The sequence below is a fragment of the Lepisma saccharinum genome, chromosome 2, assembly GCF_977018435.1.
Source record: "Lepisma saccharinum chromosome 2, izLepSacc3.1, whole genome shotgun sequence".
Lineage (NCBI taxonomy): Eukaryota > Metazoa > Arthropoda > Insecta > Zygentoma > Lepismatidae > Lepisma > Lepisma saccharinum.
This window is the reverse complement of record NC_139230.1, coordinates 10,106,840-10,120,379: the sequence shown is the minus strand read 5'-3', so window position 1 is coordinate 10,120,379 and position 13,540 is coordinate 10,106,840. Positions and strand designations below refer to the sequence as shown.

The window sequence follows — 13,540 nt, the reverse complement described above, 5'->3', positions numbered from 1 at the left end:
TTCAGTTTTTTGGAATACAATTTTAACCTGTAAGTCAAGTTCGTATTAGTGAATTTGAAACGCACATTTCGGAGGCTCTTTGTGTGGATGTCAGAAAAACCAATACCGTTACAGACTTCAACACTGTCCCTCTAATTGTAACAGGCGACTAGTGCATAATGTAAGGCGTTCCCCATCCTAGTAAGCTTGCAAAGATTACTTAAATTATGTACCATCAGGAATTGAACCCCGAGAGTTTTTCATTAAAATGTGACACCATTAACCACTGTCAAGATCTCGAGGAAATCTAATAAGTAGCTACCATGATTAGCAGCTAACATACGTATTTGACTAACTTTGTGCGCCAGAGTTATTCGGGTCTGAGGTAATCTTACTAATTACTATGATACGAAGAATTAAGGCCAACTTTCTGAACAGAATCTTACTGGGACTGAGAATTAAAAGATGTGAGGAAGATCTGGCAAGTAGATCAATATTAATAACTTTGTATGTCTCTCTAGTGAGCTCACTCATAGAATATGCATCAGTAATATTGCAGCCCTTGGACAAAAACATGTGAGGGAAATAAGAGATGATTCAGTCAAAATTCTTGAGGTATCTAAAGTACAAAGAAGACTAAGTGTACCCTAAATTCACTCCGAACTCTTAGCTTGTATCGCACTTTAACATTGCAAAATTGGAAGAAGGTTTAATCTAAATTTGATCAGCATCTATGTAAAATTGTTAATAACAAAATAGACTCTATGGGGTTAGTATCTGCATTGCAATATCGTATGCCTCAAATGAGAACTAGACCTAAACCCGGGTTGTTTCATGTGCCAAAATCTAGAACAATCTATAGTAAAGCTATCCCCGATGTGGAAAGTGGCAAAGAATTATAAGTAGTGGCAAATGATCCGGGGTTTGATATAAACAGACAGTATGTCACTGCATTGATTCAAAACAGCCCTACTGGCTCAGTGGAGACAGGAGTGAGGGGTTCGTCTGTATAGTAATTAGTAAAACAATTTATGTGATGCACAAAATGTATGTATGCCTCAATAAATTAATGTTCTGTGACATCATTGTTTAATTAATAAATAAATATACGTACTTCTTTAAATTATATAGAAACACACCGTCAGATACCAGTACGTTAGTAAAGATATACACCATTACTGCAGACAAAATCACACAGCGGATCACGAACATCTAATTTCTCTAGCCAAAGAAAAGCAAATGGGAAGACAGGAGAGTAAAGAATATTCATACTTTACAGGCAGATATGAAGCACAAAAGATATTCTTTTCAGTGATACTCACGCGTTTAATAACTACAAGAGGTCCGAACAGAAGGAGCTATTCACAGCTCCGGAAAATACATATAAGGCACTCCTAGTCGGTCGGATGTACCATTCCTCAGCTGATACAAGTCTGTTCTTGAAGGGTATGAATGCAAAGGCCAAGCCCGTTATTTTTCGAAAGGCATGAACAAGACTTGCAGGTGTGTGCCCCTCTTTGCAAGATTACTAGAATGGAGAACGGCTTACATTATGCATTAGTCGTCTGTTACAATTAGGGGGCCAGTGTTGGAGTCAGTAACGGTACTGGTTCCTGTGACATCCACACAAAGAGCGGTCACGGGCACCGGAAAAGATATTCACTCACTTTATTTTCTCTCCCTCTTTTCGGGATGAAATTAACTTGCTGTATCTAACAATGGCAATTGAAGGCTGAAATATGAGACTGTATGCATGTATCGTTCATTCAATGCTCCGCACTCGTGTGTGAGATTTGTGCGCTCTTCTTAATCTTAATAACGAATGCCCATCTCTGTTGGTAACTTTCTCTGATGTAAAGTTCATAGTGATTATTTTTTGCTGTTGTACTTGCACAACCAACCAGACCGGAAGAAAGGAAGAACAAGGACACTTTGGTCCTAAAGTATAATACAAATAAACCCTTGTTTCTTTCAGACCCCGAAAACCCACTTTATTTATTTATTGAGGAAATTCCAGATACAGCACAGATGACCAGTTTACATTCAAATTGTCAACAATGAAAAAGCAAATTATAAAATAACAAATTAACAAAAATAAGTAAAGAATGGCCCTATTTGATATTTTATACACTCCTCACAAAAAGTTTGGAATATTGTTACATTAGGCACAAAAATTTGGAATATTGTTATATTAGGCACAATAAGTTTGGAGTATTGTTATATTAGGCAATAGGTGATAGACACGGTCGCATATGTCGGCGAAAGCACAAGAACGTCTAGCAGACAGACAGATACCATGTGTTGTGTTGCATTCCAAAGCTGCGCCTATTACCTAATGCCTAATGTAACAATATTCCAAACTTTTAGTGAAGAGTGTATTATTTAAGAGCATTTCTGATGGAAGACCAAAGACATACTCCAAGGAAAATATATGAAACTTGATGGAAGGTCACCATGTTGTGTGGGAAGTCTGGAGAAGAAAGATCTTATTGGAATTCCTAGTCTATTTGTGTAAAATAAGCTTGTGTTACGTGCTGTGCGCACAAATGGAATTCCTCAAGGAGCTGATTTTGTCATTGATAATTTTGTATAAATAATTGAAATCATTCTGCAAACGGCGATGATATGCAGTCTGTAAGTTTAGAAAAAACAAGAGATGCGGAGATGATAAATTTGCTAGTTCAGCATTCTTGAAGTGATGACATAAACCTTTCCACATAAGGCATTTTCAATCAGTATATTTTGCATGTCACGAATCGTAAAATCTAAAAGAAAAAGTACAATTCACAGGGAATTAAGAGTGATTTTTAATCAAGTCCCCCCCCCCAAATACCAATTTCACTTTCACGCAGTGCATCCTGGGAGCTGGTTGATTGATTGATTGATTTTGGGAGACTGAAAGCACAGCATATTGTATGTCGTTCCATTTTTGTTACCGATCTCTCGCCAGCGATTTGTTGTTACAACAAATATAGCTTGGGGGTGCGAGTAACCTCAGAACTGTCGTAGCCACTCTCTCTGTATACTTATTTGGCACCCAAAACCAATGCAGGCCAACAAGGCTCTGGCTTCAGTTTTAGTTCTAATTATTGAATTATTAATAATTGAGTAAGGAATTATTTTAGACACATTTTTTTTGTTAGGGGCCTGTCCTCAATTTCGTTAAGGGGCTTATCTCCATATTGCGTGATGGGCAAAAATAGTCTATGTGCTGATGTTCCCATAATATAAAAATTTATACATACAGCAAAATTGTTAATAGCAACGACGAAAAAGTTAGTAATAAAAGTCGTGAACGCAAGAACAATTGTAAATTTTATTGTTATTGGGTTTGTTTGTTTTTAAGTTCACTTTACGCACAGAAAGGCTAATTGGGACTGGACCTACAGTTTAAATTGAGATCCGAATCACTACATGCATCCACTGGGTATCGAACCCGGGACCCATTTATTACAAGGTTATGACATTACCACTACGGAGACCGGTTCCATGTAATTCGAACACTGATTCCTTGGTGTCCACTACGCTAATCGATAGACCACGGAGGCTTGAGCTGTAATATTATAATGAATATTATTGTTTCTTCACTAAATCCCGGTTCACAACCACTTCAAATTCAAACTCTGATTATTTTTATATCTTGCGACTTTCTACGCGTTTCAGCGAGAAAGGTAGTGTGCTACAACTGCATTGCGAAACTCTCTGTCCTTTTCACCCAGCAGAGTTCAATGATGTTCTGAGCTTTGCTGGAACGTGCGGCCATTGTTGGGTGGACTTTGAACAGCCACTTACGAAACACTTTGACGCAGACCCTCGATTCCTGTTCGACTAGCATTGACAACCAGAGTCAAGGACTCGGTGATATTCTTGAGGGATTGTGACTGGTTGAAGATGTAAGAACCTTCAAATTTGCTGAATATAACACTGGTTCGAATATTTTAAAAAAAATGATATAAATTGATTAATTTTAAATGAGTTATGCATAGTAAAAATTACCGCGGTGGCTCAGTCGGTAACGCGTCTGACTTCCATGCTAAAGGTCCCGGGTTCGATCCCCGGCCTGTTCAAATCCGGGAACTATTCTAACGATGGAAGCGGCCCCGGCGCCCACCCAGCGTCGAATAACATGGGTAACTGGGGGAAACCCTGGGGGGTAAAGGCGGTCAGGGGTGTGATGCTGATCACATCACCCCCACTCACGACCGGATCAAGAAAGTGTGGGGCGTTACCCCCACACCCCCTATACGCCTTCATGGCGTGGTGCTCTGCACAGGGGAACACTTTACCTTTTTTTTATAGTAAACATTTTCTGCAAAAATCACTAGTTGTTCGAACATTTTTTTGTTACCGGGAACAAACCGTATATACAGGGTGTTTCACTCGCTCTCGGCCTCTAATTTTTGCTTATAAAAATCAAACTATTGGTCATAATATAATGAAATTTGCTTTATTAGCCTATATTAAAAGTACTGAGTGGATGTGACTGAGGGAAACGGGAAGGAATCGGTCATTGTGGTGGTCTACGACGGTGTTCACACAACTTCCTGAAAGCGAGACTACACTTTTATCCACTCAACCAATTTTTTAGAGATCTGTGTCATTTCGTAGTTTGACATAGTCTCTTAGGAAGCTTTCAGACTAAGGCGACAAGTGACACGGGTCCCTTCAATCTATAAGAAAGCATTCACCACACATGAGCGAACAACATACCGATGCGCGCCATTGAGAAAACTGCCCTGTCCGAGCGACATGCAAGCGACACGTGCAGTCTGTCATGTCACTTCGGTGCGAAAGGTTACATTGATTACCAAAGTTTCGCTTCCAACCGACGCGTGTTGCTTGTCATGTGTCGCTTCAGTTTGAAAACGTTCACACCGAAGCTCCAAGGGACTCGGAGAGTTTCACACCGAAGCGCCAAACGACAAGCAACACGGACCCTTTCAGTATAAGCAAGCATTCACGGCGCATGTGCGAATAATAAACTAGGCGACATGAAGCATGGTATTCAGAAAACGGCTCGCCCGAGCGACATGTGTCGCTTGTTGCATGTCGCCTGTCGCTTCAATCTGGAAGCTCCCTGAAATGTTCCATGTTTAAACACATGCGAGCATTTTTATTAGTGCTTTTCTATTACGTCTTTACCACCAATTTAACATTCTTGAACATTTCCAGTAGTTATTCGAAGTGTATTGAACCTGTACCTTTTTCAATAGTATCTTTAAGCCTGGACTACTTCCTTAACGCTCTGAGGAAATGACTGAGCTTGCATTTTTTTAAAATCAGAAAGTAAACGAAATAGAAATTCAGAGTGGGGAAGAGGCTGGTGAAGACTCTTCTGAAAGGGAGACTAAATGAATGTCCGTTACAAGCATTGAACATTACGTCATATCCGTTGCTGACGTTGGAATTGTGATCTTCCTGTGCCCTGGCTGGTACGATGTTCCATCATCCCTATCTCCCGTGGTAAATTTGAGGAAGGAGAACATTTTTTTTACCCCTAACCCTTTTTTTATGTGGGGAGAGAAGTGGAACATGGTTGGGCAAAATTCCCAACCAAGTATTGCAAGAACGAAATGGGAATCCACACAATTCTCTCTCACTTCATGGATCCTAGAAGGTGCGCCATAGGAAGTGTAGGCGTTTCTATGGATTTTTTTTCTCTCGCTTGAATGAACATCGTAGGAAAAGGAATGTTTCTTTGCTTTATGGCCCTGCTAATTCTCACATCTATGTGTGCGGAACATACCGGGCTACAGGCATTATTTGGAGTTCCCGCGAACAGGATGGGAGAAAGAAGACAATTGTTTCTCGCTTCAAGAAACATTTTCTAGTCACTGGACAGTATTTTAAGAATGTAGAAACATGCTAAGTTTCGACTGTAAGCAAAAAGGGCCTATTGTTATCTCAATATTCGTCATGCATTCCAAAAAACACTTATACCTCATTCATCTCTGTTCGTGTGGTTCGAGAGTAAGTACAGTCACGAGAAGTTTCCGTTCTAAGTTTTCTAAAAGCTTTCATGCTCAAATAGGCTAATCGGGATTGGACCTACAGTTTGAAGTGGGATCCGGACCAGGGTTGTTAAAGTCTCAGTAACCTATAAATTCTAATGGGTTCTATTGGGTTCCGCAACAGGGGAACATTTTTTTCTCGCACAATTTAAATTTGGTCCAAGTTGCGTATTGTTTTATTTCAATACTGAACTTGGATCCTATTTAAATTGATCCGGAAAGAAGGTTCACGGACCGTGTTTAAATTGATCCGGAAAAAAGGTCCCTGGACCGTAGTTAAATTTATCCGGAAAAAAATCCTGGACCAAATTTAAATACTTTACAGATAGAAAGGTCCTTTACGTCCAGAACCCATTTACGCTTGCTGATTTTCTCTCCTGGACTGGAATTGAATTTATTTAAAATTCCTGGACCTTTAACAACCTTGATTCGAACCACCGGGGAACGAGCCCAGTGCTCCTTGATTACAAGGAGACAGAGTAAACCACTACGCCATCTGGAAGGCCCTCTGTTCTTATGAAATTACTGAATCACATCCTAAAATTCTTATAATAATTTATATTCCTTTTGATGTACAGGAAAAGGTAACTACAAATCACGAGGCAAAAAAGGATTCAAAGTTGTTTTTCAGAATAGGGGGTAGGTTGTAGACACTGGCGTACAACGGGGGAGCTGATGGAGCTACAGCCCCTATCGAAATTTTGGAAAATGTAGATCTTGAAATGAAGCAGTAAATTACTCGGGAAAGACCAAAGTTGTAAATGTCAACTTGCCTTAAACTGACATCGCGATTACAATTTTTGTCTTCGAACAACTTTTAAAACTAAGGTTATGAAAGGTAATTACGCAATATGGTATAGCATATCCCACCCCTACCTAGAACTCAGCCATGTAATATCCACTTTGACAATCCCCTCCTCCAAAAATAGTAATAATAATAATAAATAAATCTGCGTACGCTAGTGGTTGTAGGAATTTCATTATGTTTTCTCAATTGTAATGGCAATTTTCTCTTAATTGTAATTCAGTAAGATTGCGAGTTCAGACCCATTTAATCTGTGACTAAATTAAACGTTCTATTAAATTTATAATATTTCAGTTTCTTTCTCGGTTCCGAAAGTTCTATGTTGGAGACAGTGTCAAGTTATAAACGTTTTTTGGTAATCATTGGGATCTCGTCGAAGCTTGGCATAGTGTGTTTGAAACCCATAGACGGAACAGATAGGACAGTTTAAATTAGATTGGAAAATACTCAAGTCTGTTCTGTTTTCAGTTGTCTATGTTGTTTTTCTTCACTTTCAACTCGTGTAAGACTGCTTTTCATCTTGACGATCCTCTATCTGAACATTATTAAAAATAATAGAACAAATTTTAGAATTAGGTAAAATTTGCCAAAGCACCCAAAATCTGTACAGCAAAAGGAATTTAGAAGGTTGAATAAATTCTAAGATTCTCATTATTTTATCTACTTGGAAATCAACTTTTGTACATAAAGTCTGAAAAGGACATTAAATCAAACAAAGAGTAACATTTCATATTTTATACTCATTTCAATACGTGAAAAATATCATTTTGTATGTACAAAGAGTAAATGATGATGTAAACATCAATTCCAATTTTGACATATAGTACGTAACATATACATGCACAAAAATACAATTTACGTTAACATTACGGAATTCTGGCCAAAGAAAATATGTATCACAGTCAATACATAATTATTTGAATTTATTGGCTTGGAGCCACAAACTCATTCATAACGATTCTGATGATTACAGAAACACATAATCCAACAACACAAAATTCAGTTTATTACACCGTAAAAAAATCATAGCTAGTTATTATTGAGATGCATATTACACTTGAATACTATATAATATTAAATTATAGCGAACAGAATTATACTACGTATCAGCAACAAAAGTTGCGGTAAAAAGGCATTCAAACACAAATCGATTATATGACTCTCCGCACTAGCTGTTTGGTTATAAAGACTTAGGCCAGCAGTTTTTGCACAAATCGTGTAGACACTTCAACAACCACTTAGAATTCAGGATTAGCAAATAACAAACTGCTGGATGGAGGACAATATTTACACCACTCAAAAAATGCAGTGCTATCAATTAATAACCAGTGATGGACAGCTAACAAAATTTCAAACTGCTTAGATTTCACTTAGGTGCCTTATTAGTTTTCGATTTCTAATTGTATTTGTATAAAAATAAAACAATTTTCTCATGTTTCTTTCCAAATCCATCATTCAATGAAAATATTCTATTAAAAGACGGTAACGTGAACTCAAGAGTCTACCTGACTAGAAAAAAATACATATTTCGTCAAACTCGTGAAAATCTATGAGAGATATTGAAAGAGCGTAATTGTAATGCAATGGAATTGGAAACATTTTCCAATCTTGAACAAATGCTAGAATTGTGACCTAAATTTCAATGCGTTAAATACTTTAGAAAATTAATTATGATTTTAGCGTTGAATTTGAGATTTCGTTTGAGCAAATTTTGCATAATTTTTCAAATCTGAGAATATTACCATGCATTGAAACATGCACATACAAAGTATTTGTTCAGACAAATGAGATCTCGAGTGTGGCTAATGAAAAGTTACATACATATTACATATTTGTTAAGATAATCTAAAAACAAATAATGTGTGTCTTGGATACGAACAAGTTTACATTTCATAGTGGTAACTTTCATTGACAGAAAAACGTGTGGTTCCTTTTAAAAATCTAAAAAGTAAATAAGACTTTTATAAGACCGTTGATAATATCACCTATATTATAAATCATTACACAAGGGATACACTGAAATGAACACGACTTGAAATTCAAATAACGTGGAATGGATTACTTTCATGTATGTATCATTTACCAATGCTGGCTATAGAATGTCATTAGAGATCATTAAGTTAGCAGAAAAATAACACTGATTTCTCTGGTAAAAAATTACGCATGGCATATTATAAAAAGTGATCACGAACATGAAACAAGTACTTGATATACAAGGACAATAAGCATACGAACCCATTTTGCAGACACGTTGTGCACACAGTATACATTTTTTTCTATAGTTTGTAGCTGAACTATAAATTGAAATAAAATTTATCTCTGATGGCGGATAATGAGTAATAATGTAAACTAAGTTAAAAAACAACAATCAAAGCTCCTTAAGGCACAACAGTTTACAAAGTTTAAATTGAAAGGTAAAAGTTTGCAGTCTTTGAAAATATTTTTCGTTTGTCCTCCACTTCAATCAGCATGCTAAGCCTGAAAGTGTCGGCATAAAATTTACACCGTAATATGACGTTTCATGTGTAAGGCTAGGTGGTCGGATCTAGAAAACGCTCGCTCACAGAGTCGACACTGAAATGGTCTGTCGCCAGTATGTTTCCTGTAGTGTCGAGTTAACTCATCTGAACGGGCAAACTTCCATCCACAGCCTTTCCAACTGCATTGGTAAGGCTTTTCACCGGTATGTGTCCGCAGATGGGCCTTCAGGTGAGAAGATTTGGTGTACGTCTTCGTACATCCTGCGTAAGTACACGTGTGGGTGGTCACTTTTTTCCGTCCCCATCTCCGCCTTCCTCGTTTCGTTTTCACTGGTTGTTCCGGAAACACCTGAGGTGGCGGCGCTAAACTAGGATGATGATGGTGTCGGTTGGTGAGAAGATTGGCAAGGTGAGGCGAGGATGGCGGTGTCATCACACGAATGTTAGGATAGTGCTGAAGTCGGGCTCCCGGGTGATTCGGATACTGAAGAGACATTGCCATCATGTCGGACGGATTAGGTGTGACTGGAAATGGGGGTCGGAGGGAAGGGTGATTATGGTTATCTGGACTTGAGGGTGGAGATACATGACTGTACGGAACTTGAGTTGGAACTATAGTCATGGTACCGTTGTATGCTGGGCTGGAGTCTTGTGGAACTCCTGTTAGTTGCTGAGGATGTTGTGGTTGTTGGTAAGGAGAAAGCACATCGCGACCATACGGATGGCCCCCACCTGTTGGTATCGAGTAACTTGAATGTTTGAGGTCCTGTAAAGGTCCATTGCCTACACTTCCACCGGTAGCACTAAGTTTCATGTCAGATATACTGAGAAAAGGTCCTCCATATGCACTATATTCAGAAACTGGGACAGATCCATCAGGTGGTCCTACCTCAGCCGACGCTCTCAGTTCATCGCAAGTTGAGGAGCTGGCTTGGTGAGGTTCGGTTTTAATAGTTGCATTGCTAAGTTGGTGCACCCCGTGTTCGGGATGCGTTAGTGGTTGTTGATGTTGATAAGGGGGATGATGGTGGTGATGGTGAACTCCGGAACTAGGGAATGAATGGTACGCGTAGTCGATAAATTCTCCACCTCCACTGTTGTACTTCGGGCTCTCGTTGTTGATCGGTTCAGGTCTTGTTGACGTTGGCACGGAATATCCTGCTGAAGAGACTGGAGGCAGGTAACCCGCCGTTGAGGTAACTGATATTGCCCTGTGCTCCGCAGTGTGGCCCTCACCCAGAAGAACGCTTTCTATGTCCTGCCACATCTAGAACGACAAGAAAAAACACAGGAACTTAATATTTAATATTTACCAAGCATTTGCATTACAAAGTGTGTGAATAATTTACATATTTTAACGAACATTGCATAATATCTTCCTAACTTCCATTGATTATTTTAAGAGATTCAGCATGAAGGCTTGCAAGTACCCCGCGTGGTCCTCCAGAGTCGAGAAGTGATTACAAGTTTGAATGGATATAATAATATTAAACTAACAACACTTGGCACAGTTTACACAATGAGCACAATATTCTTAACGATAAGCTGATCACAGAAACAAAATTATTTCAAGTTAAGATGGTTTGATTTGATTTGATTTAGTTTATTTTACTTCGCGTTTTGTGCCTCTTGGCTAATTTGCGAAGATGGGGATGAGTGATGAAATGATGAAATTGATGAATGGACATTCACAAACAACCAAGCCCGACCGGGATTCGAACCCGGGACCCTTGGCGTTGCAGCGCGATGTGCTAACCACTCGGCCAAAGGGTCGGGCCAAGTTAAGATGGGTATTATATCTTAACTAAGAAGTGTTTTCATTAAACGAACCAAACCTTGATGAATTATGAAATGTCATCTCTAACTCGGGAGTATAAAATTAACAACTGGTTATTACTTAACTATATAATAATTAATTTCAAATTATATTTTTAAATTTGCTCAAGGTCAGACGTATGGATGAGTCATTTAATCGACTAGGCGCAAATATTAACAAAACCTTACTGATACTTATGGAAGGATTCACCACATTTACGAAGGTTATCAGGGCATCAGTTTCCATTGCTAGATAAAAGAGTAGGAAACAAATGGGGGAAAATCATGCGGAAAGACGCTGGTACGTATAAGATCATTCCATAATAATGGTAGCAATAAATAAAACTGTCCTGTACACGAATACTATTAAATTCATTGAATTCATTTATTGATGAAAGGTCTAAACATCAAGTTTCAAAGAGCTTCACTAATATTATGGCTGGTACAAATATTAACTAAACCGTTTGCATTGGTTAATATAAATGCATAATAAAAACAAATTGATTGTTGCAAATATAAATAAAACAAAGCACCGTAATAATAATACCGTAATAGGTAATTCTATGCGTATCTATCTGATGCTACGTCGAAACTGGATGTACTCATACATTTGCCACTGAAACTTATTATGAGATAAGAAAACTCCAATCCGCTTACTGAAACCTCCCTACAAGAATAATATTTTCATTTGCCTGTATGTCTCAGTCCAATTATGTTGTTAGATTCTTGAAATTTTCCCCAATAAGTTTCTTGCTGCATACAGTAAGTACAGTACTTTTGTGTTATTTTATATTATTAGAGGTTGAATACATGCTGATCCATAAGGATCGATGTTAGTTAAATGCAGTCAATAGTTCATGTCAGACATCGGAGAAATCCAACTCCAAGGAAAACTACGGTTATAGCCTAGACTATCACCAAATTTAAATCTGAGACACGTTTTGATTGGTTTGTCACATGCTTGGATCGTTTCATTCAGAATGTAGACGAAGTTAGAAATAGGCTGTTAAGATATTGGCCATGAATAGAATGAAGAATGTTGTATTAAAGAATGTGTAGTTGCTTATATGTTGAAAAACGCATTTCCTGGTACCAGAGAATGAAAGAAGTTCAGATAAGGAAGGGAATAAATCATTCATACTAAAAGATATTTTTGACGGAGAATCCCGACAACCTTCTACTTACTATTTGTAGTGTGTTTCCTATCCTGAGCTATTTCCATTAGATCCGAATCAGTCAAGAGATTCAAGGCAGGGGCGTTGTTTCACGTGTTACATATATTCTGGAAGACAGGCATTACTTCAGTTCATTATAAACGAATAGAATAAGCTATTTATACATGTTATGTCTAATATATTCCCTTCATATATATAAGTGGTACAGAGGAAATTAAGACCGCGTCATAACTAAAAAAAACACTATACCGGCAGGTTTGACTAAATGTCCTTTTGTAGTTACAAATTGCTACATGACCAAAGATATTAATGTTACATAAGGATGTATATAGGAAATAGGGGAATGTCAATATATTTGTGTTAGTTTCTAAAAATGCTTCATGCAAAGTAAATGCATTAGAGATTAGACATAACTTTGAAATCACAAGTCATTTTTGATGTCCTTCGTTAAAAATTCACTTGTTTAAGAGAAATATTTACTCATTCTCAATGGAATGACCGACCCATCACATTCAGTCTTTTCAAATGAATTAGTCTGTTGTTTCTAGTTCGCGTCAAGTCAATCAGGATAATTAGAAAAAGATGTTTAATGACATTGAAGGCAAGCCGGACGATAGAAGTGGGCAGAACAAAGGCACAATATTCAATTAGTAATTGTTTTTAAGTTTTGTTTTACCTAGGGGGAACATTGGACATGGACATGTGTGACACATGCTTACACGGAGAGGAGGTGACGTCGACTCAATAGTTAAACATGTCAAATTTAAAGCTTCCGGCGGAGAAACTCCTTCACAAGCATGATACGATTGTGGTTGACACTGGCAAAAGTATTTGGGAATTTTATTTTAAAAATCCATTACATTATCCACATAGAAAAGCACTATTGCAAGCTGTTTCTCTCCACAAACAATACAAAGCCCATTCTTCGTGTAACTACTTTAGGGGCCTTTCTGACAACTAAAGTAGGCACCATAAACGGGAAACTAACCTGTCATCCTTGCTTTCCAACTGAATTATTCACAAATTCTGCTATTTAGATATTTCCTACATTCGCTAATGAATGCAGGGATCAACCAATCAGAACCAAATTTTAATCACGTGACAAAGATACACCATTCCACTCACTGTCTGGAAACTGATGTAGTAAATATGTGGTATTAAGTAACGAATGCATACAGGCAGTTTAAGGAGACTGGATGGGTCAATTTCACCAGATATCTAAAACTAACAATAAATCGTCAATTAACATAAGAGTAAAATTCGATCAGTTACCTC

General features: G+C 37.9%; 1 protein-coding gene across 2 annotated transcripts in view; it reads right to left on the bottom strand.

The window, feature by feature from the left end:
* Positions 1–7,540: 7,540 nt before the first annotated feature.
* The window catches only part of LOC145984361 (uncharacterized), a 40,835-nt gene continuing 34,835 nt past the window's right edge, over positions 7,541–13,540 (bottom strand). Inside the window, exons 2-3 of one of the 2 annotated variants that reach the window (XM_083118019.1) lie at positions 12,276–12,372; positions 7,541–10,542 (exon numbers count right to left, since the gene is read on the bottom strand). In XM_083118019.1, coding sequence (XP_082974145.1) covers positions 9,295–10,542 — 1,248 coding nt within the window. In that variant the 5' untranslated portion in view covers positions 12,276–12,372 and the 3' untranslated portion in view covers positions 7,541–9,294. The remainder of the gene's footprint in view (positions 10,543–12,275; positions 12,373–13,540) is intronic. The other variant, XM_083118018.1, reaches the window with a different exon arrangement.